Here is a 26,733-nt window from a genome sequence, read left to right on the forward strand (position 1 = left end):
CAAAACTGTATGTATACCTAAAGCTTCTATTGTTGTCTCTTTAACATCGTCTCTAGATGGTTGGAACTCGAGGATCTCGAAAGGCCGGCCGTGGCCGCCCCGGGGGAAGTGGTCGTCCCCAACGCAGTCAGAATCCGTACGCTTGTATTCATTGCGAGGGCCTCAGGACCCCGTGTACCAGCATGGTGTTTTTTCGCGCCCACAATTTCTTCGTCTGGGCCATGCAAGCAGAGTCCGAAGAGCAACGATATAGGTCCATCGAGAATCATCTCAAAGCAAGGGTCGATCAGAGTGTGGTCGATCAAACGTTTTACCAGGCATGCCACGATCTACTTACCGCAGATGAGATACCAGTCGCCAGCTTGACGGAAGAGGTTCGCAACACTCTTATGGAAAACTTCAACGAGATAGATAACACAACCTGGCCAAAGCTCATGTATACACTGCGAGCCCATACGGAAAACCGACTTGTTGATCCTGGGGCCTTTCTAAGCACGCCCATTAACAATCAACTGGTGCAGATAGCGAGGCAAGTAACAGCCATGATAGGGAATCGCCTTGAACACTTCCGAGTCATTCAGTTTCCGTTCATGTGTCGTGGTAGGTGGTTTCTCGGATACTCCCCTGGAACCTTTATTTTCCGATACTCGAACTCCTTACCGTTCACTGAAGGAGTGAACAACACCCCGGGCCACATGAACTTCAAATTCGAAGGCCAAGTCCCTCGAAGCTCCTATGAGCACAAGCTACGACTCGAATCCCTCTGGAAGCCAGCCTCGGAATTGTTCATCAGCACGATTCAGTTGTTCGTCGGCAGAAGTCACAGAGCCAGATACCCGAGACAGGACTTCCTACGCACAAGAGGGATGATAGGTCCTGATATGTTCAAGCCCATCCTGGAGGATTGGATATCTTGTTCCCAAGGAAGCAATTTCGTGTTTCCGGGCCAAGACACTAAAGACAGCATTTTGAGACATGTAGTGACCCAAGAGCTTGCGTGGCTTTTACTTCAACTCAAAGATGTGCCTGGAATCTACGAAGGTGTTCATTCGCAGGAACTAGAGAACCTTCTCACAGCTGCCACCGGTATATCACTGCAAGATCTTGCAGACCACTGGAACACCACGCTGGGATCAATGGCGTGGGGGCAGTTCTGTAGTGGGAATCGTGGAGAGCTCTTTATTTACGAAAATCAGGGGCAATTGGTAAGTCTCCAACCTTCCAGGGCTGTCCATTCCAGCACTATTCATATTTGAAATTCAATTTGAGCCTGAAGTCAGGCAATGATTTAAGGAACTTCAAGGAATCATCGTCTTAAAACAAACCTTAGAAGTCTGAGTTGAAGTTGGACTTGGGTTTGGGCTGTGCGCGGTCAAATATTTACCCGAACCGAATTAGGCTAACAATTTCCTCTTGCAGGACATCTGGAGCCTCTACAATAATCAAACCTTCAAATACGACTGTCTCAACCCAAGTGTCGAGCATAACTTGCCCCGGTTGAGAGACTGCCGAGCTGCACTCCAACCATACGATCAATTGATTCAGGAAAGACTGCGTCAGGCCCACGAAGAAGCCGAACAAAGCGGACAAGTCTCGGCCCAACCATTCAATGCGCCTTTCCCTACACAGAATTAAGACGAATCGAACCGCCGAACGATAATCAACGCCAATTCGTTTCGAACTTGAGTTGGATTACATCATTGTTGCAATACGATTGTCCTGAATATTTATGTCTTGGTCAACAACTTGAGACCTCCCCGCCTGCTTCGCACCTCCAAACCTTACGATGTCTTCAATATTCTCTCTCCGCGGGCTCTTTACCCGCCAGCCTGCTTCTACGACGCAAACGACCCGTCTTTTCTCTACCACAGCGAATATGCTTGCCCGCACACCTCCCAAGGCCGCGCCGAAGAGCCCCAATGCCGGCAAGGTCCCTCCTCGCAGAAAGCACGCAGCTCCGAAGTCCGAAAACTTCTACCGCATCCGCACGCTCCGCCAAAATATGTTCTCTCCCGCTCCCCCTCCTCTACGAATGGCCCGTCTTCGATACCTCCGCCACTGGACCATCCACCGCGCTTGGCAACTCTTCCGTCGACAGCAGCATCTAGCAACTGAGCAGGAACGCTCTCGCATCTTCAGCGGCATGTACAATGCTTGTGAAGAGCTGCGCAAAACAGTTGGCCCGGGAAACAGAGACGAGGGCTACCTGTACCGTGTTGCTATGGAAAAGAAGGGTGTCTGGGGTCTTGACGCAATTCCCATCGAGTATGCGCGTTATCAAACAGATCACCCAGCTAAGAACGCATGGAACCATGAGTGGAAGAGGAACAACGATTGAAGTATTATTTACTGTCCCAACCCGAAAAAGAATGTTTAGAATAGAAAGTGTACTGTATGTATGATAAGGCAGCTGTCAGATGATAGTGATTAGAAAGCCAATGTTTACGATTCTTATTAAGCCCATTCAAGGGGAGGCAAGATACTACTCAAGGCCACCCAATCCTTTCAAAGACGTCGTGAAAGGTAGCTAGTTATGTATGAACCACATTAAATGCAAAGATCATCACTCTCATTAAGTATCAGGTCCGTAAATGACAGCACCAATCTCCCGTCATCTTAATCCATGTCATTGATTCACTCTCATCTTCCCAACGCTCGACAAAGCCAGTTCTATGCCGCTATTCCAATTATTAATACAGAGAGTGAATATGCGTATCTTAACCCGCTCGAACCAAATCATGCAAGTGTCCTTCTTTCTGCCCATGCACCCTTGCTCCTCTCCGATTTTTGTCTCTCCTCAGGATGCTAGGTATATAAAAGTTGTTTCTGCAATTCCGCTCAGATATTAAGAGTGTCAGGTCAGATGAAATGACCAGTATTCAAAACAGGTCCAAAATGCAGTTCCGGATCGTAAGGAAATTGAGGGTGCACATGGCTGGATGGTAGTCACTTAGTTGTGTCTGAGAAGACTCAATGAGCGAGTCTTTGCATATTGATTATCTTCTGAATAACAACGCCAGAAAGGAAACGTGATAGTGAGGATGTCGGCATTCGAGAGAAGATCGGCCGTGGAATAGATAGATAGTAAATAGGATCGGGTCGGCCGAAACGCCGGAATGTGATGCTGCCTTTAGCTTCAATTCCGTGATGATGAGTTTTGAGAGTGAGCGAGTGTAGAATATAAGAAAGGAAGTTGTCCTCCTGGGGCGCCGAGCAATAAATCCTCTATATCCTAAATTGATTCCCTGATGATCCAAAAATCTACACTCGTCTCCAGATGTCTGAACATATGTTGATAGTGCGGCCGAGGCGAAGTGGTGATCGATCGCTTAAAGATGAAACCTAGGAACAGCTGCATGTTGTCCCTGGTATTGTGTGAGCACATCCAAGTGGCGTGGATGGTGGTTCGTTCGGAGGCGCATGGCTGACGGTTTTACAGCACAACGCAGCAACCGCCGCCCTCGCCCTTCTCAAAGGTCAGCAGAGCAGCACGAGTGGCAGCCTCAAATACGTCGTCGACGCCTTCGCCGCTCAAGCTGGAGCATTCAAGATATCGCTTTGCACCAATTTCCCGGGCGATTGCCTCTCCATCATGTTCAGATACAAAACGCATCGACTTCTTGCGCATTTCTTCGATCGCGACGGGATCCTCTCGAAGATCTTTCTTAAGACCAACGAGAATAATGGGAACACCGGTGCACAGGCGAGTGGCTTCCTCAATCCACTGCAAGAGAAACACGTCAGCTTTCCAGGGTTCATCACTAGGCGCATATTGCATGCCGAAGGGGCCGTACCTTGTGCTTAACGTTGTCAAGGGAATCTGGTGTGTCGACGGAAAATCCTATCAAGATGACATGGGCTTTTGAGTAGGCGAGCGGTCGTAATCGTTCGTAGTCTTCTTGGCCAGCGGTATCCCATAGAGCAAGCTGGACGGACTTGCCGTCTACTCTACAATCTGTCACATAGTTCTCAAAGACTGTGGGGATCTATATAATACGAAGTCAATAATCGTCGTCGCAAGGGGTTACGGTCGAGGCTCACATAATGCTGCAAACAGGTTAGCAAGGTTTGATGACGATATGTAGATTTGGAGGACTCACTGTAGGAAAGTAACCTAGCGTAAATACGCTCAGCAAACTGGTCTTGCCGCAGGCACCGTCACCGATAATGACCAACTTCCTACGGTACGTCGTTAGTGATCTGATTGATCATCAAATATCTTGAGTATGTCATGATGGGTGTGGCAGGGAGGAGTATCGTTTTGTGCCTGATGGGTAGCGGAGCTTGGGAGCGCGATGAAGTCGTACCTGCGGATAACGTTGCTAGGATTTGCGCTCATGATGACTGAGTTATATGACCTCGAGGCTGCGTGATGATGACGTTTCGAGACTAATCGTAGGAGGAAATCGGATCTGGAGTCTGCTACGGGCCCCAGATCTGGGTAATGCGTCGGTTAATCGTTACCGTCGATTGATTATGGGTGGAAGAGCAACGAGCTACAGCGATCAAGAGGGCGTCGTCGCGGTGATAACAACAGGAACAAGCTAAGCTAGGCCGAAAGGGATTGGATAGGGCTGGATTGAGTGATATGAAGGTGATGATGGTTAATTGGAGAGTAAGGTCGGTTCGGTCAGAGAAATGTCGTCGAGATCTGGGATAGGACCCCTTATTTTTTTTGCCAACGGACTTTTTGGTAAGAGAATCGTTGGATGGGTGAGTAAAGTAACCAGGGACGTCCGGACCTGAATGAGCGCGCGGACGTGGAGCGAGGAGGACAGGGCCAGATGGAACCAGCCAGGTCAGGACAAGCCGGGCCAGGTGCAGGTGCAGGTGCAGGCAGTACGTAAATACGGTGCTAGTATACGGTTCAGCTGCCAGGGTATGCAGTGCAGTCCAGGGTTTGTGCAGTGAGATCAGGGCGTTTTTAATGGTGAGAGTAATGTCTAGGACGGAGCGAGTGCCAGGGAACTGGTTGGATGAGCAAGTTCTTCAAAGAATAGAATAGTAGAGAAACAAGAAAGAAGATGAAAGAATGATGTCTAATGGGCTGGGAATACGAGACCAAGACTGACGGGCAAGACTGATGATTGATTGACCGAGATGATAGGACAGTGAAGGACTGTGGTGAGGTGGTGCTGTTCTTTTTTTGTCAGACCTGTTTCTTAGCCTCAGTCTAAAATGGAGCTGAGGCGGACTGGGCTGGGCTGATGTGCATCAGATTCTTGAAGATTGTGTAGAAAAGATGAAACGAGTCATTCAAGATGTTAAGGAACGAATAGATCGATAATCTGATACGAATTAAAGATATCCCCAAGAAACTAACGTTTAGTTATACTATACGCCGTAGATCTAAAGCTAGAGAGGCAGCCTCTTTTCTATTGTTGGAACAGCCGGGCTTGTTTACGACGGCGACGGTGGTGGCATCGGTGATGGTGGAGAGCCCGCGTTTCCATGGATGGACAGATTCACTGACTGGCTGCACTGTACTCACTGTACTCACTGCACTGAGGTGCTCCCCTGAACGGGTAGGCCATGTGGAGCCTCGACGTAGAAAACGGGTCCGGGGGACCTTTTTTAGCTGAGGATGAGGTGAGGTCTAGTGGAGGACGACAGCCCTGAAAGTTCTCTAGTACAGGTTCTGTGACAGCTGGGCTGCCTGAGTGGACTGCGCATTATCACAAAGTGGGCTTCGACAGCATGAGTTGCTTCTTGTTGAATGCTACGGCAAGTCTGTGGTTGTTGATCGACATGGATTAAGGTACACGAGATGTGCCGGAGAATGGATCGTTACAACGGCATCTTCTGACATTTTGACTACGTAGCTTTAGGAAAAGTCACTGAGGGACTTCAATTGGAGGTTTTGTCATCAGCAGCATCTGATTAGCATAGCCCATCCCATCATGAGTTGATCATTGATGGACTTGCAGCAAACAGCAAGCCCCCTGTGGCGGAGCATCCACAACTGTATATCCAAAACAAGTAATATGATTGAAGCCAGCTCGGTTAATTCTGACATTCTCCGCCCTGTACCAGCTCGATGGGAAGAATCTGAATAAGTATTTCTAACGGTCGGTTGGAAACAAAATTGCAGTGCCGTTCCGCTTTGGTAACCGTCATAAATCGTCACTAGAGATTCAATTAGGTAAACAGAAGTCGGTGGAGAGTTTCGTCGTCATGGAGCCTCTCAGCTCAACTCAACTCCGCCAAGCCAAACAAAACTCACGGACCGTTCTATCATCTTCAATGCTCATATCTTCTTCAACGAATTAGCTGTCTATGTTTTGTTTCGGCATCGATAGCTTCCATAAACGACAGGGCCAAGGTGTCCTTCAATACGACAGTAACGACAGAATTCAGATCTAGGCAAGCATATCAACAGATCCACATCAAAAGTGTCCTTGTCTTTGCTCGGAGGATTAAACATTTGGGCTCAGAGATGCTCGTCATGCCAGCCAATCTCATTGCTGGGATGCAAAAATGCATGGCCGCCGCCATTTGAGGCTGTGCAGACTAACCCACACCCGCCAGCCGGTAAGCTAAAAACAGGAACCAAACCAGCCCTGGAGCCCTGGAAACCAAGGGGCAGGACGAACTACTGCTTTAGCACTGACGCTTATTGCCTGTTGTGCAGCGATGATGGAAAAGTCCCCTGGAAATAGAAATAGCAACTGAACCCTAGCTCGTGTCTCAAGACTTCATGCCATGCTACTTGAGGGCATTGGATGAGATCAACTCGACCATTTTGCGGACGATCCCGTTAATGCGCTCCATCTTCTTGGCTCCCTCACGCTAACATGATAATATGGATTCCGTGAGAAGGATTTCGGTGTTTGTGAGTTGCGCCGGCGGTCCGCATTGCTGACGTTCGGATGTCTCCAAACGTCCCTTCAAGGTCCTTTTCCCTCTGACGTTAGTGTAGAAAAACTTCAATTCTCACCTGCGTGGATCCTTCATGACAGCATACTGTACGGGCATACCCGATGAGCTAGTTGGCCCGTCTCACTGTCAATGTCCGCTTACGTTGAATGCAACAACGACGCCTCGTGGCCGATGTCACAGTAGGCAATAAACTCACTGCCCTACAAGGCTGCGGTGGTGTTTGCAGGTGATGCCACGATCCTTCGTCCCAATAATGCATGCATAGCTGTCAGCGTCTTGATGGCTGCTTGAGTCTTACCTGCATATTCCCTTCGTCTGGTGGGCAAAGATCGCATCCGTTTACCATTCTGATCAACTCTGATTCAATGTGAGTGGTACTCCAGGCGGCGTTTGTACGGACAGATTTCAGCAATTGAGAATCCTTCGCCTATGTATGGACAAATAGCCGAAACATGTTGCGTCGTCCTCTCCCGTCGATGCTGTCCTCCGTCGTTTGCAACATGCATGGACAAGGGGCAACACGGCATCGTCTCAATTTGGTATCCTGTCACACACATAGGTTTGCGCGCCGAGATGTATGTCGTAGATTCGTTGCACATGGTCTGATCCAGCTGTTAAGATAAGAGATAGAGTCGAGTCTATGAGGCTTTCATGTGGGTCTTGTGTGATTGTGCTGGCCATGTTTAATGTTGCACGGCGTCGGCAATCATCGTGGTGCCTGTGGATGACGAGTTTGGTGGTCAAATTTGTTCTGCACATCGGCATGAGATATGAAGATCCTAATTCGGGCCTGCTTCTTCTGTTGGTGATCTGCCTTGGTTGCTCCCTGGTAAGGTTATGTCTATGGAGTATTGATCGTCTCGCGAAGACGGGACCGGTGTTTTCCCACCGTTAATAACCAAGCCGTAGTCTGTTTGTCAAACATGCACTGGTCCCTGTTACAGTCCTGTCATAATATTGGAATGTTGATTGCTTAATCGATTTCAGAGCTTATGGAGGAGCAAAGGCCAGTCCAATAGCTTTGCTAAGTCTTGGGAGTCATGAGACTAAAGTGTGCTTAGATAGGTATTGAATGCACTTCACGATTACTTTGTTACGTACACATTGTGTACAATTGAGTAACAGACAGGAGATAATGATGCAGCTTTCGGTTGAGAAATAACCAATAGACGAATTGGGTCTTTGATGATTGCCAAAAAAGAATTGATTGTCTCTGCTGCTTCATCCCCAGGTTCAGGGTAGCCCCGAGACGAGTGACGTTGACATCAAGGTTGCTGTTTGTAACCCCACCCTCGGAAGGCACAAACAAACCAAATCGCCAGATCTCAACATCACGTGCAAGATCACACCAGGACGCCAGGCTAGGGGAATAGCGGGGCATAACCCGTCAATCAGATGCGTGCCTGACCACATCACAGTGTCGCTGGGCAGGTTCGGCTGCATGAGAAAGTACAGGTGCTATGCAACTCCACCAAAGAGTGACTTCTACCGTCCCATCTTGTTTGAGCCTTGAGCCTCGAAGCATCAAACAACACCAGACAAAGAACGTTACAATATTTCCGCACTCTTTTATCTTCAATCCGAAGTATCTATACAACCCTCCGACTGCGCTTACGATTTTATAACAGCAGCAATAACAATCAATCCATTGGGCCCCTTCCCCGCAGGCGTCATCGCTGACCTAACCCTGACCTTGGCCGCTCGCTCTCCGACTGTGAGTGCCTCATTTTGAGCCGCCCCCAGAGACCCTCCACTTGCAACGTGCCCGCAGCCGCCTAACGACCACGACTTCACCGTTTTGACACGCGCGATACCCTCCGCTTCCAAGCTGACACGCTCTCGCGTATTACAGAACCAGATTCCTCATACACCGTCCTCCCATCGACAGACACGTGTCGCGCACAGCATCTTCATGCCCTCGACTGCTTTGCTGCCGTAACCTACGATGCCGGCCAACAACCAAAGACCGGCCGCCCAAACTCCGGTATCACCACGAAATACGGCAAAATACACCAACAAGGATGGCTCCAAGTTTATCACCGTACCCAAGGGCGCTACCTCTGAGTCTTCCTTGCCTTCGACCCCCACAACTGCTAAAGCCAGTGCCCCCCCACTAGAGGCTTCCAACCCCGACAATGACCCTGCTCCAACAGTCAACCGCAAGAAGCAGAAGCGTAGACAGAAGGCTGCTTTAAAAGCCGCCCAGCAAGCTGCGAACGGACATACCAACAATGCCGCGAGTGGTGGTGCACGCACAGGTTCTATGTCAGGGCGCGGCCCCGCTGACCACGAAGAGGTCGAAAGCGACGATGAACATGAGTATATCCTGGCGAGCGAATTAACAGGCCCAACTACAAACGGACACCCCCCTTCGGATTCCAAATCGAAGAAGAATAAAAAGAAGAAGAAGAAGGGAGGAAATGCCGATCCTACATCACCTGTACCCGAAACTCTTGAATCTGAGCCCCAATCGCACTTGTCGCAAGGCCCTGGAATGTCACGCGATAAGATATGGAGTACTAGCAATCAAGAAGAGCGCGAACGCATAAAAGCGTTCTGGCTTGGATTGGGCGAAGACGAGCGGAAATCCTTGGTCAAAGTCGAGAAGGATGCTGTTCTGAAGAAGATGAAGGAGCAACAGAAGCATACATGCAGCTGCACTGTGTGCGGACGGAAGCGGAATGCAATTGAGGAAGAACTGGAAGGCCTCTACGATGCCTACTACCTGGAACTCGAACAATTCGCAAACCAAGGCGAGGGACCACCTATGCTACCATCAGCTCGAGATTTCGCTCTAAGACCGCCCCGGGGTCTGCCATCAAGTTATGCCAACCGCCCGCCATCGCGCGGTCGAATAGTCGAACATGTGGGAGACGACGAAGACGAGGACGAGCTGGAGGAGGTTTACAGCGAAGACGAAGTGGAGGACGATGACTACAGCGACGACGAACCTCCTGAAGAATATCAAAACTCACATGAACGGGACGTCGCCGATTTCTTGACGTTTGGCAACAGCCTCCAAGTCAAGGGTACGCAGCTTCTTGATTCACTTCTCCGCAGATATGGTAACATGGACTTAGGTGGTATTCTCACCGTGGCGGATGACCTCCTGAAGAACGACGGCAAGCGGTTTATCGAAATGATGGAACAGCTTGCCGAACGTAGGATGGCAAGGGAAGAAGACGCCCGCGAACACTTCTCACGGGGCTACGGACACCCTAATGGCTCATACTCCAATCCACATAATCATCCTCCTCCTGAAGAAGACGAATACGACGAAGATGAGGACGAGGAAGATGACTTTGATGATAGTCAGGATGAGGAGTATGAGGAGGAAGAGGTATACTCAAACCCCTCTGTGATACCATCCCAGTCCCATACTGAGTGTTGCTGCCAGGACCAAATGACGGAGGAGCAACGAATGGAGGAAGGTCGACGCATGTTCCAGATATTCGCCGCCCGCATGTTTGAACAAAGGGTTCTCTCAGCGTACAAGGAGAAAGTCGCCAAGGAGCGTCAACAGCGGCTGCTAGAAGAACTTGAGGCCGAAGACCGAGAATCCGAATTGAAGAAAGCTAAGAAGGCCAAAGACGCGCAGAAGAAGAAAGACAGGGCTGCACAGAAGAAGCAAGCACTGGCCGAGGAGAAAGCGCGTAAAGAGGCGGAGAAGGCTGCTGCAGACGCTGCTCGGCTAGAAGCTGAGAGGCAACGGGTTGCTGAACAGAAAGCCAGGGCCGAAGAGAAACGAAAGCTAAAGGAGGCGCAGAAGAAGGCTGACGAAGAAGCTCGCTTACGCAAGGAGGCAGAGAGGCAACGTCGAGCTCAGGAGCGATCCGAACAAGACCGCAAGGCCCGCGAAGCCAAAGAAAAGGAGAAGAAGCTTAGGGAAGAACAGCGACAGAAAGAAAAGGAGGAGAAAGAGCGCGAGGCGCAGGAGCGGAAGGACAAGCAAGAGCGCGACAAGCGGGACAAAGAAGCTCGTGCTGCAAAAGCCCAGAAAGATGCCCAAGCAGCCCGAGAAGCTAAGGAGAAGTTGAAGGAGGAGAAGGCGGCTGCCCAGAAGTCGGCAAGTCAGTCATCACAACCAATCCAAATCCCGAAGCGTGGTTCCCAGCATCCGGTACCGATCCCGGCAGCTCTTCCACAACAACCGTCGAATCCTGCAAGCTACGCCTCCCCGAAGATTCCAGTCGCCACTCCTGTAATGTCCAAAGCACCGACTCCTATAAGACCTCGGACCCTCTCACAGCAAGACAGTGGAGCGCAATCCGCTACAGCTTCGTCTACAAGCCAAAACCCTTCACCTCATTCCATGACACCCATCATGAGCCCAGGTCTAATTGGCCAGCGCCACGGAAGCGCAAGTACTCAGCATTCTCACTCTGTATCTCCAACAAACGGACAACCGAGACTGTCAGGACAATCTCCTTTCCAGATACCTCCTATGGGAATGCATCCGCCTCCGGGATTGCACCACCACCCGGCCCCACCAGGTTTTCCTAACCGCATGTCACAGGATGGCTTTTCAGCGTTTAGACATGGGCCTGGTGCAATGATGCCTCCTCCTGGTATGAACGGGCCAGCTGGACGTGGATTTCCCTTACCGATACCACCAGGTTTCTCACAGCCAGGAGTTGATCAATTTGACATGAATGGATTCCCGATACCGACCGAGATACCTCCATCAACGCATCATCGCCAAAGTTCATTCCAATTTGACACGCCGCCAACCCCAACACAACCCATTGGGCGACCTACTCCCATTGGGCGTCCTGGAAGCATAAACCTTGGCCGCTCATCTGACGACAAAGAAGATGAAACTGCACATCTGGGTAGTCGGGCTCTGTTGGAAGATGACGAGCCGCTCGAAGTCGAAGGGATTATGGGGGTGCGAAACCAACCACCCGGACCTAGGCCTGATTATACCACAAGTCCCTTCTTGGCTTCAGCGTTTCCGCTAGCCCCCAATCCGTGGGGCCCTCCTGGTGTCGGTGGACATCCTTTGCCTCCTCCAGGGCTCAACAATCCTGTCTGGGGCGCACCGAGTGCACCTCCTGGCTTTGGCATGTCTCCTGTTCCTGCAATCAACTCTCTTCGAACCGCGTCACACCCCAGCTTCCCCCAACTTCGCGCAATGCTCTGCCAGGCATGCCAGGAACTCGCTGGCTCGGGTGACCAAGAAGGTTACATCGACCTCTCAACTCTGAAGTCAAGAATTGAGGCACTGTCAGGCGACAGTATTTCAGAAGCTATTCTCATCAACCTTTGCGACACCGAAGGAAACCCCAACAACGGAGGCGGTACTTTAGTTATCCGACAGAATAATGGAGGTTTTAGCCACGCCGTCCGATGGGAACCCGATCTAAACGATGGATTTTATCGAGCAGTCGGCGCCCCAGGTGAGATTGGTAGCCCAGTGGCTGGTCAAGCAACTCTGCGAGGGGGAATATAGGAAAAGTCTCAGCAGCGTAAGACGAGCCGACAAACTAGCCGTAATTCCTTGTCTGTCAGAGATCTGGTGCGAGATAGCACCCCTCTGGGTCCCGAACGCTCTGCAAGTTGTGATCAGCTTATCCCCTTGCTAGGAGGTCACAAAAGAGGGAGGTCGTCTTTACACCTAAAGGGTTCGTCAAACGTATCTGAGATTGATCGTTTCGATCCTTCAGTCAACTGATCACACACCAAATGATTCGGGGTGAGTCCCAATATGGCTGATTGGCCCACCGAGACAGCACCAGCTGCGGGCATGAAATTCTGGCACTGCTCATCAACGGAAGACGTCTAAATCCAACGCGTTAGCTCATTTCCTTCGGGTGAAGGTATATTCGGATTCAACCCTAGGAACTTTGACCAAGCGTGTTACCAATAGTCGAGAGGAAGATCTTGCATGGATACCCAGGTGCGATTTGCTGCCAAATGTTGCAGTTGAAGGGAAGCGATGAGGAAATTCGAACAGCGTAAAAAAAGCGCTGAGCTCAATGAAAGAGTATTGTCCAAGCAGCGGATCATAAGCATCATAAGCCTTGACTAGTTCCTTACAATGCGTGTAGTTGGCCTGTGAATGTGAATAATGTTCGTGACGATGATTGACCAGCACAGCTCACAACAATTAGCCTCGAAGTGCCAGCCAAATCTGACCGTTTCTCTTTCCAACGCCAGTGGCTTGTCTTCGCCATAAACTCCCACCTCAACAGATGCGAGTATGTGCCGCGTGTGACCATTTTTGTGGAAAGCTAAAGATGAACAACATGTGAGAGGCCAGATGGAAGTACACGTAATACTTTAATTCAACGTCTAGCTGTGGCCGTCCCCATTTCATAAGGTAGATGAATAGATACATTCGCGCACCAAAGTTGCAGACTTTATCCTTTCCCATTGCTCCAAAATACTTAAACATTTCATGTAAGGTTTGTTCCCCTCCGGGCCTGATATCAAGGTATCGAAAAACACGTCATCCTCGGCCTTGAAGATTTTCAAGCCTTGGATATTTTCCCCGCGCTGGCATTCACACAGGCATTATAAAGAGATGGCGAGCGCTTGGGAAGAGGCAGCTCCATGGCAAGCCGAAGAGCTCAGTTTTGAAATGAATACTCTTCGGAGACTCGGTGAAGCTGACTCGTTCCCGTAACCCTCCCTCGACGAGACCGATCCGCCTAGATTCGGTCCTGGAAGGGGTTGCCGGCGCCGGGGGCGGATTGGCCAGAGGCGTTGCGGATGAGGGGCTGGCGCTGAGCAGCGCGCTGCTTCTTTGTGGCGGCACGGGCCAGGGCGACGGCCTCAGACTTCGCGACGAGACGCTTCTGCTCCTTGCGGTCGCGGCAGCACATGAAGGTGAGGTAGCCGAGCATAAGAGCGGCTGAAGCAGCGAAGACGATGGCGATGATGATACCAGCGGTGTCCATCTCTTTCTTGGTCATGCAAATATCATCGGCGGAAGAATCGGTTGTGCAGAGGACCTCGTCGCGGCACGAGCTGGTGCTGATCTCAGTGCTGTAGCAAGTGGCGGTCTTGGTCTTATCCGAGACGGTCTCAAGATCGCACTGCTCGGTACTCTTCTTGAAGGTGGTGTAGCAGTCGGTTCCTCTCGAGGTATCGGCACGCTTCTTGAGCTCACCAGTGGCCTTGGGGCCGTCGGTGATGGCAGCGGCGGCTTCGACGCGGGGGATAATAGCTGGCATGGGAGCGGCGTTGAAGCGCTTTTTGAGCTCGCCGGCCTTGGCGAGTTCGGAGCATCGCTCGAAGGTGTAGTGAGCCTCCTTGGCGGCGGCGTCGGAGGAGCAGCCGGCGGAGGTGTAGCAGGTCTTGAGGGCGGCCTCGTCGGTCTCCTTGAGGTTGGCGAGGCAGTAGGAGAGAGCGCCCTTGTTGGCACAGTCAGCAAAGGCAGCGAGGTCCTCGTGGTGGTTGGCGAGACACTCTTGCTGGACAGCGGCAAGGGCGTTGCCAGCGAAGAGAATGGCGGTTGAGAAGCGCATGATGAACGGGTTCAACGGTTTTTTGGCTATTTTTTCGAGATTAGGTTTCGATGGAGAGGATGCCCAGCAAGCTCTGTAATTTCTGTTGTCGAAAACGAATTGGGCGCCTGAAACCAAGACACGCTCAATCCAAAAAGGGGAGAGAGGATGAATTTGGGGGAGGGTGGATTTGTTTGGTGGTTTTGATGGGGAACGGTAGGAAAGAAAAAAGAGGAAGAAACAAGGAGAGGGAGCAAGCGAAACGAAGCGAATGGGATGGGAAATGGAAGGGATTATCCGTCCGTTTCTTTTTGGGCTGAACCTTGGTTTCTCTGGGTGAGGGTCCTTGGAAATGGAGTAAAAAATAAGAGGCAGAGGCAGTGAGAGAGAGGCAGGGGATATGAGGCGGCCTTTGGGCTGGCAGTGCTTACTGGCCACTGGCAAAGCTGGCAGCGAAGTGTTATGGGCTGGTATTATTATTATGGGGATCTTTAGAGTGTTGCTTGTGCTAAAAAAAGGGGAGATGAGGAGACGGATCCTTTCTAGACGGGGGTGAGAGGCCTTGAGCCACAATTGACTAAACCTGAAAGGGGATAGGACATGAGAAGAGATTGAGGGTCCTTGCCTTGGTCTTTGTTTGCAGATGTTAGGGCTGTGATTTTTCTGTTCTGTTTTGGGTGCAGAACTGGTGATATTGCTAACTATTTTGGAGTGGTAGTGTCTGTATGCGCATAGTAGTTGAGCCCATCAAGGACGGATCTCATCAATATCCATGCCAATGCATGCCCATGATGACGGCTGATGCTGATACTTTGCTGATGATGCAGGATCACAGGTGGGAACTTAGCTAAACCCGCTAGCCAGCACTGGAGCTGGGCTGAGCTGGATTCAAGACAAAGACAAACATCAACAAAGAGAATCAAGACATGTTTACACACATTGCTATGAGAACAATCTGATTCCTACATTAAAGACTTACTAGGTGTCACAAGAAGTTGTTACTGTAGATCAAGATTGAACGATATTGCTGCTGACATGCTGAAACTTGACTCTCGGGCTCTCCTTGCGCAAACTAGGTACCTACGTAAGCCCAAGCCTTGCCATGTCTTCCCGCAAGCGCTGATTGAGGTGGCTGAAAGAGCGGATAACAGCACAGCTGGCAAGGATGGCGGTGCAGCGACCAATCGATGCCAAGTTTTGGACATCTGGTGCGACGACGGTTGTGGGTGAAGCATGAAGGAGAGTGACATTTCGATTGGCTTTATCGTCCATGTTTGAACTGCCATGTGTTTGTGTATTTGCTGAAGAAACAGTTGGTGTCATGACAAACAAAATACGGACTACAAAATGAAGAAATCAATCAATCAATGGGCAGGATGAGAAGAGATGTTGTATAAGCGGTCAATACCCTGAGCTTACTCTACCTCTGGCTCTGCTTACATGTACCCAGAGGCGTTATGCAGCTGAGATGGACCCTGTCGCTCATCCCGACGCCATCAAATATCTGCATCTCATTACCAGATGGCCAAGTAGGCGGGAGAGAAAAAAAGAAGAAGGAATATATCATAACTGCCCATCACCTTACAAACACTCTGAGGCTATCCCAAGTTTTGAACAATCACCTATCGGTATATCATCATGAGCTAAGGGTCCAGAGACCAATGCTGAAAAGCTTATATATGGGCAAAGCTAACAAGCATTTGATCTTGTCGTAGGTAATTCATGAGGATCTGATTCTGTATCCCGACAAACCTCGTGCCCGCAACCAGGCTATCCTGATACTTTCCGCCTTCATCGCGTTATCTCATCGGGATGTACCGAATCAACCACAACTCGTTAAAGATACAGGTGATGTTCAGGGGCTGAAAATGCCGAGCAGCATTTGTAGTGGTCAGTGCCCTCTGTGCCTGAGATTGACAGAAAAGCATAATTCCAATGCCAAGACACATCACTTGTCAATCATTTCACCAGCAAATAACATGAACAAACATTAAAAATGCCCGAGATCTTGATCGATTTTAACCGTTCCCCCTCTTTAACGTGCACGTCATGTTTTGTCCCTTGAGTAACCGACGCGTAGCCAATCGAACTGAATCTGGGGATTATTAGCCATGTGAGTCTACGTCATCAACTTTGGCGTGAGCTTCCTGCTTTTGCCTCGTATGTAATGCAATGATTGTACGCAAGCTTTATGTATAAAAGGCAGCAACCGACTCTTCGATCTTTCTTTCTTCTACAACGTAGACTCCACTACATTTATCGAACCATCTACTACTCTCACGTAAAACAGATACAACGCCCATCATGCCTCTTGTTGTTCCTGGTATCAACTCAACATCCGGCGATAAGGCCGAAGAATGGCAGAACAAGCTCGTCGGCAAGAAGCTCTCCGACGAAGAGACGTCGACCGAGACTGTAAGCTCTCCCCGAAACCTCTTTTTGCTGTCTTAACATATTGCTAACGTTGACCTACAGGTCTTTGCTAAGCGAGACCTCCCCCAGGAGACACGCATCATCGAGCCCGGAATGATGGTCACAAAGGACTTCAAGGAGGATAGACTCAATGTTCACCTCAAGGATGACGGAACTGTTTCACATGTCGTCAAGGGCTGATCTGGTGGTGTGTGGTTGACCCCTCCACCAAAAGGAGGGGCATTGTTTATGTACGATAATGATGGGAACAGGATTCGCCTGCAATGGCGAAGGCGCAAGAGAATAACAGGATCATGAATTTCCCTTACATTATGTCCGTTGTGTTCATTAATTGCGATCGCGTGTTGTGATGTTTTCTGGAGACTTTGGTGCTGTGCCTCTGTTATTGCATCTCGAGATTTACCCCGCCACCGATGCCGCGGGGCACTTGTCGACTTGACTTTTCCATACCAAAAGCACCCCACCAAGACACGATACGACCCGACACGACAAGTTCAGCTTCTCTACCATCCATTTTCTGTTTTTTGTTACATCAACCACACAGCTCAACTTCAGTATTATATCTGTTTCGGCACTGCCGTTAAATCGCCACAATGTTCAAGAAAGAGTACATTTCCCCGCCTTGAAACCTCTCAAAGCTCTCATCTAACCGTGACCAGAATCCAGGGCTCACCGAAGCAAAAGCTCAAATCATCCGTCCAGCGCTCCCTTCGCCAAGGCCTTCTCGACACATACCCTCTTCTCAACCCCTACATCGACGAGATCCTGCCCAAGAAGGCCTCCCTCTCAAGCATGAAGCTGACCGACCGCAACACCCTCTACGTTCTCGACTCGACACCTCTCTTCTACCAACAGGATCTCACTGGCATCCTCATTCCTCACCTCCGTCTCGTACACCGATTCCCTCAAGCGTTCCCCAGCATTCGCATAGACCGTGGTGCCATTCGGTTCGTCCTCTCGGGCGCTACCCTCATGGCCCCTGGCTTGACTTCCCCAGGAGGCAGACTGCCTGCCGATGGTGCCCCCGAGGGTCTACAAGAGGGCAAGGAGATGGATCAGAAGATGGACGAGGAGGGGCGATGGAGCAGAGAGCTTGTCAAGGGTGAGCCTGTGGTTGTCATAGCTGAGGGCAAGGAGGAGGCCTGCGCAGTGGGAACACTTGTCGTGGGAACCAAGGAGGTCAAGGCCAAGGGCAAGGGACCCGTGATTGAGGACGCGCATTATTTGGGCGATGGACTGTGGAACCTAAGCACTGAGTAAAATGTGGTTTGGTGTTGGGGATCGGAGTAGGGTTTTGTGATACCAATGAACAAGGGAGGGAAAACACAATTCAAGGTGGAGAGCCATGAATGAGATGATCATGACTGGTTTAAATGTATTCTGGAAAACAAAAAAGGTCATAAATAGACTGGTACATCCTGGCTTTGGCGATGATTGAGTGCGTCATTTATACGGGACGTGGGAACTTTGCACTGATGGCCGAAGATTACCTGTCGCGCGACCATAAAGTGAGACTCTATGGCTGATAGAACCTAAAGAGCATTGCTCTCTTGGTAGGAAATGCCTGGAGGTTAAGCTGGTCTGCTTATGTTGATCCAGACCTACCGTTGACACCGCATCGTAATGCGACTGGCGAAGATAGAAGCAAGGTCATTCTCTTTCCTGGCTGTGGAGAGCTCACATACTCAAACAAATGTCGCCCGGTGCTTCTTTATGAATAGTCTTTTCCGTAAAGCAATAAACACGAAGTGATCTGCTGTCGCGTGGCTGTCAATTCATGAGACATCCTGTCATGGGACCTACAGCTACGTTGACCTCATTCACAGCGACCACGTCTCAAATAACACGAAAGAAAAGACCTTTCGTATATAATTTCGATTTAGTCTTCAAATTGCATGGGGGGACGGACCTGGAGATAAGGCTTCTGATTATCTGGGGAAGTGTTAGGCTGGCTGCATGTAAGTTGAGCCTCTGGCAACTGAAGGCTGACTATCAGGCCGCCAAAGGTTCGCAGATGACCTTTTCGATCGAAATGAAGCAGCAAAAATGCTCCCATATATGTATAAGAGCCTTGGAGACTGTATATCAAAGTCATTTTGCAGCTTTGGTACCCGCATTTTGCAACTCATGCCTGGTCTTCCGTTCTTAGACTCTTCGAGCGTTTGACGTCGATCCATTTTGCGACCACAGACCTCATGAAACACGGCCTGAGTTTAATACAACTAAAAGTTTGTTCCGGCTAGTAATACTAACGTTAGATTCCTCAAGCGGGCGTGTAGCTAGGTATGTAGTTGAGCTCGAGTTGGTGATATTCCTGTCTTACCAGCTGAAGGTCTGGGGCTATTTCTTAGTCCACAGCTACGATAAAAGGTAAAAGCTAAACGTAGTTCAAATATATGAAGATTGGAGAGCTTTAATGACTCTGTATCTATGCTTTTCATGGTTATAGCACGTTATCCGCAAAAGAATTTGGGAGTGTTCACAGCTTGAGGAAGAATCTATATGAGACGCAATAGATCCTTATTTGTACTTCAAAGAGTGGTGAGCTGAGCCGTGTTTAGAATCATTAAGCCCTTTCTCACCTTCTGATTCAATACGTGTCTATGCTTGCCGACCTATACAACTTCTCATCCATTCTTGGCACTCTAGTAACTCCATCTCCAAATCACCCATCCAACAAACCCCAGTCCTGTAATCCAATGGCCAGCAGCTTTATATCTCAGCTCGTCACCGCCGTTCATCCAGACAACCAAACCGTCACCAAGTCTCACAATTGACAAAATCGCCGAAAACGTCGTCACGGCGCTCTCATTGCCCTGATATTGCAGCGCCATCAATGCAAGACCGTATGATATCTCACGAAGACCCTTGAAGTACATGAGTGGTGAAACAGAACCACCTCCAGTGTCGGTTTTACTGGGTTCGAGAAGAAGACCGACATGGCCGTACTCTTTTCGTGGTGAGAAGAGAGCCATCATACCACGACTGACACAGGCGCCGCCGAGGATGTAAGAGGGAATGGATGAGAATGTTGTCATATTTGGATGTGGTGAAATGCAACTATTGCGTTCAAAAAGAAAGATATGGGGATCCAATCAGGAGCCTTGATAGTATGGGAATAGTCGAGGTTTGAGAAGTTTAATTGTAGCAGAGTGAGATAAGGATCTATGGAGTCTGCTTACGCATATACCCCATTCAGTTAGACTGCAACTATCTTGGGATATAGTCTATGTCAACCTCATTTCAGCTCGAACGTAAACTGTTTTCATGATTTTAGGAAAGCTGAACCACTGCTAAGTGTAATAAAGATATCTGTGTTGCGCAAGAAACACCATGTAAGTGAGGCACCACCCATCTAAATCATATCACATCGCCCATTTACTGATTGACTGTTGATCAAATCTTAGATATTGCTCATAGCTTACTATACGTCAATCGACTCAAACTCCGCTCTGGCTATTGCTAGAGCTCACTTCAGGTTTCAATGCATAGCCTGTGTAGAAATTAGCAACGCCTAGGACTGTCTTTTTCACTCCATGAATTTCTGTCGATAGAGGAAGCTTTCTTTCCTTTTGCTGTAAAAGTTCTTCAATGTGAACATCAATTTTATAATTCTCTCCTTTGAAATATCCCCAGAGACACAGATATTCCAGGTTGGGAGGCAGAGCATCGATAAGTCGGAATGGTGACTCTCTAAGGTAATATGGAGGGCCGAGAAGAGCACTGCGCTAATTTTGGGGCGGGTGGTTGATTTGAAATCGTGTAGGGAAACAACGGTTGATCAATAGGCACGATCATCAGGCATGTCTTTCAACCAGAAGGGCGTGCGGCTTGACTACATCTCAAGCTGGAAGTACTCGCCGCTTCTTTGCTCAAAACCTTCCATCCGATCGTCCACCGAATTTGACCTTCTGTGTATTCAAGGACATGTCGAGCTCAAGCACTTGCAGTGTATTCTTGTGCTGGAGGAGACTCTTTCCCAGCTCTTTGGGTCTTATACTATACCGTCCCCGGATCTCTCTGCCGTAGCCCTCCAACAAAGATCTTGAGTGTTTCAAGAGCCTTGCGAGCCCTGCTCATCATGCACAATGTCGATCCGGAGACCTCGGCGTGGCTTAGACATATCTTCTTTGTGCTGGATGTCCCGGGTGCAACCAAACAGTCAATTTCATACTCAGCGACACCCTCCATGGTTAAAGGTCTCTGTTAGTGGAAGCCTAAGCATCGAATATACTCAGCAAGATCAACATGTTGATATGACCTGATATTCAGTGGCGTTTGTCTGACGACCTCAACGGGTTTCAGCTGTTGCAACCCAGGGTGATCGACTTGATCATGGTTTTTTTTTTAGCAAATATTCTTTGATGAGAGCAGGGAAATCAGCTATACGGATAGTAGAGAGCTTTTCACAAAAAGATAAAATGATGACGAGTGCAGCAGCGGCAAAACGACGCTCGTTGTTATCAAAGTCCCTTGCATTGTCCGGAACCTACCCCAACTAATGCACCTTCTTCCATTCCAAAGCCTCAATGATCGACTGTGATAATTGATCTCCGATGCCAAGAGATGTAACGTGCCTTTTGAGCAAATCGTGTGCATCGTGGCCTGCCCCACGATTGGCGCGCTTTGGGTGTAAGTCTTTGCCACCGCCTGAGCGTAGATCATCCTCACCGTGAAAGCAAGAACAAAAATCCGGCCAAGAGTTTGTGTCGATGATGATCTCATGCAAACGAGCCTGCCTTTGCTGAATCGACACTATATGAGAGAAGGAGAGGGTATAGCCTCCCAATGTCGTCTCTGGATGTGACTTTGATAGTTCTGTATGCTGTGGGCAGGGTTGGTATAAAATTGTAATAGAATCTAATTATGTACGGCTATGTTGTTGCGGCCAAGGCTGTGCCTTGAGCTTGGGATTGCTCGACGATAGTTGAAGTGAGGCAGTGAGCTCTGAACGTTGTGCGAGCTATTCTCGAACAAAGCATAGTTGGGTTTGATTATGTTGATTACGCTTCAGCATAGCGAGCAGAATTGTAACTATATCCACCAGCCACGGCACTTGTTGCCGGATCAACACTAGCTAGCACCAATTTTAGCAGCATCGTTCTATTCGAACTGAAGGATGAGCGTCTGTCATTGAAATACTGCAACGTTAAAAACTTGATTGTCACTTCACACAAAAGGGACTCAATCAATGATATCAGATGGTGACAACGTCATGTTAACTGTTGTCGTTGAATACGGGCTGATCGGCGCTGGAACTCGTATTATTCCGTCCAATCTCGTTAGATTTTGCAGATCAGGTGCTTGGAATACCACGTCAAGAGCAAAGTTCAAGGATCGGACTTCTTAATCTGGGCACTATAGCTGAAACTGACCATGGCCCACTGCCAACGTCCTTGTATTTTCACGATATATGGCATTCTGAACCTTAGATGTTATTAACCGTCACTGTAGTGGAGAAACTGCCATTCTCCTATTCATGCTCAGCCACAAATAGATACATTTCTGCAAGGAACATTCCATGTTGAGAATCTATTCTATGGGGCTTGATCTCGGCACACTTGGAGTGACTGATCATGACGGAATATTCCTGCTCCTAACCTAGAGCCTTAGCATAGGCCATTATTTCCGGGTAGACTTCCGCCCCCTAATGAAGAAACTTTTCCGAATTTTATCAACATCAACAGAATAGCGGAACTCGGCATCAATCAGCAGATGTAGTATTTCACCTGAAATACCGTTCTTGGCCGACGTGTCTCTGCATGAAGAAGCTCGCATTTACGAGGAGCTCCATTTGTGGCAATGGCCCAGGGACAAGTTTAATGCCAATGCCATCGTAGAAGGTCAGTTTAGCTTAGCCTGGGCCCCTAGGAATCGAGACTATGACGTCTGTAGCCAAGCACGGAGGGTCCACGCATTAGCTAGGGCGAGATTGAGTGCATCGGCATCGAACGATAGGTTCTAGAAAAGGCTGGACGTTGCTAATTTTAGAGAGCCCAATAGCTGGGGTTGGGCTCTGGTCACGGGTGGCTTTGGGCTGCCGTTATCCCTAGCGTTGGCGTTGGCTGGTCTGACCCTTACGATTTTAGCCATGTCTAGCAACGCTTCTGGGGCCTGGACCTAGGTTGTTCGGCTCGACCGCCTGAGCTCTCAATGCATTATGGGGTATAGTGGGTTTATTTCAGGGAGATAATTGTTGAGATACAGTGGACTGTGGAGACACCTCGTATTCTTTATTCTTCCGCGAGGCGGGCGACATGCCGTCCTCACCGCGGACCTTCGGACTGGGGCTGGGGCTTAGAGCCCGTTATTGAGGCAACTGCCGAAGACGATCTCTCAGATATGACGATGCGAGATGAAGATGAACAAGGGGAGAGAATGTGTATATAAGACTATCGACGTTATCTTCTTTTCGACATTAGCTCACTCACTCATCACTCACACTCTCAACCTCAACCCAATCAACGCTCAACCACTCTAAACCACCACCACCACCACCACCAACAACAACAACCGCGAACATGCAGATCAAGGCTCTTCTCATCACTCCCCTCGTCGCCGCTGGCGTCGTCTCTGCTGCCCCCAAGGCCAGCAGCAATCCCAAGTCCACCTTCTTCCAAGGTCTCGCCCTCCGCTCCGCCAGCCCCATCCACTTCAACTACATCCAGGCCAACAAGGAGTCCTTCGAGCTGAAGCTCAAGAAGCAGGAGGCCAGCTGTGACGACGGCAAGCACCACAACGACGTCACCTTCCACCTCTACAACGACGAGCTCTGGCTCTACTCCGTCGGCAACCCTGGCCAGCAGGCCTACGTCGACCTTTCCGGCATGGGCCAGGGCAAGTTCGGCTACACCACTGGCGCTCAGCCCATGCCCCGTAACGGCCAGCGCAAGGGCTGGAAGATCGACAAGGACGGCATGCTCACCTTCGACGGTTCCAGCTTCGTTGCCTGCCCCAACGGAGACAACCTCGAGAAGACCTCTTGGTCTGTCTGGGTCTACAACAGCATCGACAACCCCGGCGGTAACAAGAACTGCCTTCCCTTCTCTGTCAAGGCCGCCAAGGTTAAGAAGCCTGTTGGCTGCTTGTACTCTCAGGTCCAGCCCGACGAGTAAATTCTGGCTCATGATGGAATGTTTCTAGCACATATTTTTGCATAATCTCTTGGTTGAGGTCATTGGGTTTAGAGGATGACAAGTTATTCATCATAATAGCGTTTTGGTTGGGTCATAGAACCTGGATAGAGTACATACTCAATACTTATTTGCTTCTTTCAATATTCGTCAATTGTCATTGTATGTGATGTCTCCAAGGGGAACAACCATCGGTCTACTCTTTAGCCAGTCACCGGTCGCACTCCGACACTTTCTTCCTCCATTTGTCAAGGAACAATAGTCCGTAATGTATTCAATTGACCGCCTTCATAGCTATTGCAGCTCATGACAAACAAAACGAATAGCAAATCATGAATCAGGGGACTTTGTCCTGCAAACTTCCAATGCATGAATGTCGATCATTGCGATCTGCTAACTGTAATTAGCGCAGCTAGACCCTGGAAGCACACCCCAGCGACGCACGCCAAGACCTGTTGTCACTGTTCCAAGTTTAACCAACAAGCACAAACAGCTGCAAACAAAAAGTGAATACCGTGAGCAATCGGCCGGATTGAATGTCTCTAATGTGGCAATTGTACACGAAAAACGCAAAAAGGATCGCCTGTGTATCACAGGTGGCTGGATCTCTCCCGCCGGGAATTGAACCCGGGTCTCAAGCGTGACAAGCTTGCATACTGACCACTATACTACGGAAGATAACAGGTTGAACCTGTTGTAGTGGGTTGTGGTAGGAGGGGAGCTCGTAAGCCCTATATTCATGAAGCACTCATCCAGCAAAACTTGACCATTGAGCCTCATCAATTTGGAAGAACTGAACGCATCAGTTAATTGTGACACAAAGGATGTTCAATCAATCAATCGATCGAGTAATTAGTGACATGTAAATTCCGAAATTCGGGACGCTTGCAATCGGGATCAAATGTTAACAGCCCGCACATTCCTTTATCCATGTATCGTCAAAACCCCTTCTTTCTACACTTGCAACACCAAGAATTATCCTTCAGTCAAGAAAACATGGAGCAATGATGATCACAGCGTTCCCTTGGTAGTCTGAACTGTCTGGGTATCCGACCCCCTCAAGCCCGACGATCTCACGCTAGCAAGTGACACTTGCTTCCTTTGACTTATCTTCCTGGTCATAGAATTTTGGCACAGTCAGGCCACAACATCACTCAGCATACGAAAGGTACGCGTGCTGACTGTTGTGAGCCACTTGATGTCACGACACAGATCCCTCTAAGCATGTATATCAATAGGAAGGGTTTATTGAGCCATTCTATCTGCTCTCGACCTCCTTTCCATACGAGCTGTGCAAACCCATGAGTTCACAGATCCTCTGCTGACTTGCATAGAAACGAACAGCCCCCTGACGTCGACGTCCTTGAGAATATTCCAATCCACAAGCACCCAGAAGCCCAGGCCGCCTCGGGCCGATCTGGATGGTCCATGACCTGTAAATGATGACCCTGGCTGTCGTCCAAACCCAACAACAATTACAATAAAGAGAAGAGTAATACGAAGTCCTGCAGGAGACTGGTGCACTCTGAAGATGCTTGAGTAGCAAGCACGCTTTCGAGAATCCCACTACATGAGCCATCTCGACCAAAACGGACGAAGCCAAAAGAGGCGAGTAGCCATTAGTCAGAGACTGGGATCTCTACCATTCTGGCCTCCCTCATCAAAGTTTTCGTTTGCAACTAATGTACAGATCAAAAAGAAGTTCTGGGACTGGCAGGGCAAGATACCCGACCTTTGAGCCTCCATCACGATAGGTCGCCTTCCGGTCCGAAGCCCATCAGGAATACCAGAATCAGGAACCGCACGGATCAGTTGTGTCTTTACGTAAATACCAGCAACTATTTCTTTCGAGGTCAGAGAGTTTGTCCCTATGATCTAAGAGGTCTGCCAGCATGGTCTGTCGCAGTGAGAACGACGAGCTGCCCCCTCGAACATGCAACCCACAAGTTACAGCTTAGAGGCTAACATGAAGTCAGCAACTACAGACTCTGTAACCTACAGCCGAGACGGGATAGGCCCTCGAAGCCGACCTTATGATCAGCTACAGGTAATTAACAACATTCACGCCCGCTTTGCACCGCTTTCCGACTGAACCCTTCTCTCACCCGCGTGTCTTCAGCCGCTCTATAGAAAACCAATGTAGAGTGACGATTATTCCACTTTCTTGCAGACTTCGACACTCTGAACTGCTTCCTTGAGTACAAGATCTTTTCAACCTACAACTTACAAACACTCCTCACTTGTCCCTGACGATCGAGACCATCTTGAGATTATATGGGCGCACGATTGAGCTATCTCAAGACCGAGATATTCTGGCGCAACTAGCATCCATCATCGAGCCATTGTGTTTGACAATGGCTTGGTGTGTGTTCCGTCCTTGGAACTACATCAACGGCCCGACTTATGACGGCGCTGACATTGCAGATGAGGGATTGCCCCCATCACATCTTCTCAAGCCGTCTTATGGTTTGAAGCCAGCTTGGAAAGACAGTGTCGAGGAGCGTTCGGCACCAGAGCCTGCACCAGTTGCTCCTACGACGAAAAAGTACTGGGAGGCGAAGCCTTGTCTTGGATACAAGATTCATGACCAATAATCACAAGATCTTGTAATATGCTGGCTTGTCGTGACGAAGGCGTATGGAGCTGATGATAAGACAGCGCAAAGCATAATAAACGAACACCACGAGTCTTCGAAATGGCGCGGTATGCCCGATTATAGAATGATCTGTGGTGCAGGTGGCGTTCTAGAAGAATTATATGGTTGGTAGATAGTACTGTGTCTGAACTTAATCAGTAGCAAAGATAAATAAAGCTTGTATAGAATCCCACGATACATC

At 49.3% G+C, this 26,733-nt stretch overlaps 10 protein-coding genes and 1 non-coding gene across 18 annotated transcripts; 7 read left to right on the top strand and 4 right to left on the bottom strand.

Annotated features, from left to right (window-relative positions):
- Positions 1–182: 182 nt before the first annotated feature.
- On the top strand, positions 183–1,635 carry FOIG_04077 (uncharacterized protein; the record flags this gene model as incomplete). Its single annotated transcript, XM_031202151.1, has 2 exons — positions 183–1,205; positions 1,420–1,635. The coding sequence occupies 2 exons, from the start codon at positions 183–185 to the stop codon at positions 1,633–1,635; spliced, it is 1,239 nt and encodes a 412-aa protein (XP_031067598.1).
- On the bottom strand, positions 1,438–5,382 carry FOIG_04078 (GTP-binding protein rho2). 2 transcript variants are annotated; one of them, XM_031202153.1, is made up of 6 exons: positions 5,214–5,382; positions 4,308–5,140; positions 4,101–4,179; positions 4,042–4,047; positions 3,795–3,986; positions 2,431–3,724 (listed from the first exon to the last, which is right to left on the bottom strand). In XM_031202153.1, the coding sequence occupies exons 2-6, from the start codon at positions 4,337–4,339 to the stop codon at positions 3,434–3,436; spliced, it is 600 nt and encodes a 199-aa protein (XP_031067600.1). In that variant the 5' UTR covers positions 4,340–5,140; positions 5,214–5,382; the 3' UTR covers positions 2,431–3,433. The 2 variants fall into 2 exon arrangements, with proteins under 2 accessions (XP_031067599.1, XP_031067600.1); XM_031202152.1 differs by having other exon boundaries at positions 1,438–3,724; positions 4,308–5,382.
- On the top strand, positions 1,787–2,338 carry FOIG_04079 (uncharacterized protein; the record flags this gene model as incomplete). The annotated part of the gene is made up of 1 exon (XM_031202154.1): positions 1,787–2,338. One exon carries the CDS (start codon positions 1,787–1,789, stop codon positions 2,336–2,338), a length of 552 nt encoding a protein of 183 aa, XP_031067601.1.
- Positions 5,383–8,239: 2,857 nt separating the features above from the next.
- FOIG_04080 (uncharacterized protein) lies at positions 8,240–12,988 on the top strand. Of its 7 annotated transcripts, XM_031202161.1 has the most exons (4): positions 8,240–8,593; positions 8,732–9,908; positions 9,960–10,219; positions 10,277–12,988. In XM_031202161.1, the coding sequence occupies exons 2-4, from the start codon at positions 8,825–8,827 to the stop codon at positions 12,329–12,331; spliced, it is 3,399 nt and encodes a 1,132-aa protein (XP_031067608.1). In that variant the 5' UTR covers positions 8,240–8,593; positions 8,732–8,824; the 3' UTR covers positions 12,332–12,988. The 7 variants fall into 7 exon arrangements, with proteins under 7 accessions (XP_031067608.1, XP_031067607.1, XP_031067606.1 ...); XM_031202160.1 differs by having other exon boundaries at positions 8,240–9,908; XM_031202159.1 differs by having other exon boundaries at positions 8,732–10,219.
- FOIG_04081 (uncharacterized protein) lies at positions 12,922–14,835 on the bottom strand. The gene has a single exon (XM_031202162.1). It carries the CDS (start codon positions 14,349–14,351, stop codon positions 13,533–13,535), a length of 819 nt encoding a protein of 272 aa, XP_031067609.1. The 5' UTR covers positions 14,352–14,835; the 3' UTR covers positions 12,922–13,532.
- Positions 14,836–16,634: 1,799 nt separating this feature from the next.
- On the top strand, positions 16,635–16,943 carry FOIG_04082 (uncharacterized protein; the record flags this gene model as incomplete). Its single annotated transcript, XM_031202163.1, has 2 exons — positions 16,635–16,745; positions 16,806–16,943. 2 exons carry the CDS (start codon positions 16,635–16,637, stop codon positions 16,941–16,943), a joined length of 249 nt encoding a protein of 82 aa, XP_031067610.1.
- A 413-nt stretch (positions 16,944–17,356) lies between these two features.
- FOIG_04083 (PUA domain-containing protein) lies at positions 17,357–18,023 on the top strand (the record flags this gene model as incomplete). Its single annotated transcript, XM_031202164.1, has 2 exons — positions 17,357–17,370; positions 17,423–18,023. 2 exons carry the CDS (start codon positions 17,357–17,359, stop codon positions 18,021–18,023), a joined length of 615 nt encoding a protein of 204 aa, XP_031067611.1.
- A 1,168-nt stretch (positions 18,024–19,191) lies between these two features.
- FOIG_04084 (uncharacterized protein) lies at positions 19,192–19,890 on the bottom strand. The gene has a single exon (XM_031202165.1). The coding sequence runs from the start codon at positions 19,799–19,801 to the stop codon at positions 19,409–19,411; it is 393 nt and encodes a 130-aa protein (XP_031067612.1). The 5' UTR covers positions 19,802–19,890; the 3' UTR covers positions 19,192–19,408.
- Positions 19,891–22,860: 2,970 nt separating this feature from the next.
- On the top strand, positions 22,861–24,065 carry FOIG_04085 (uncharacterized protein). Its single transcript, XM_031202166.1, has one exon. The coding sequence runs from the start codon at positions 23,285–23,287 to the stop codon at positions 23,876–23,878; it is 594 nt and encodes a 197-aa protein (XP_031067613.1). The 5' UTR covers positions 22,861–23,284; the 3' UTR covers positions 23,879–24,065.
- A 437-nt stretch (positions 24,066–24,502) lies between these two features.
- On the bottom strand, positions 24,503–24,574 carry FOIG_04086. Its single transcript has one exon. It is a non-coding gene; the product is annotated as a tRNA-Asp (tRNA).
- A 1,465-nt stretch (positions 24,575–26,039) lies between these two features.
- On the top strand, positions 26,040–26,615 carry FOIG_04087 (uncharacterized protein; the record flags this gene model as incomplete). Its single annotated transcript, XM_031202167.1, has 2 exons — positions 26,040–26,441; positions 26,555–26,615. Exons 1-2 carry the CDS (start codon positions 26,251–26,253, stop codon positions 26,613–26,615), a joined length of 252 nt encoding a protein of 83 aa, XP_031067614.1. The 5' UTR covers positions 26,040–26,250.
- Between the last annotated feature and the right edge of the window lie 118 nt (positions 26,616–26,733).

Source organism: Fusarium odoratissimum (assembly GCF_000260195.1).
Source record: "Fusarium odoratissimum NRRL 54006 unplaced genomic scaffold supercont1.5, whole genome shotgun sequence".
In the NCBI taxonomy this organism is placed as follows: domain Eukaryota; kingdom Fungi; phylum Ascomycota; class Sordariomycetes; order Hypocreales; family Nectriaceae; genus Fusarium; species Fusarium odoratissimum.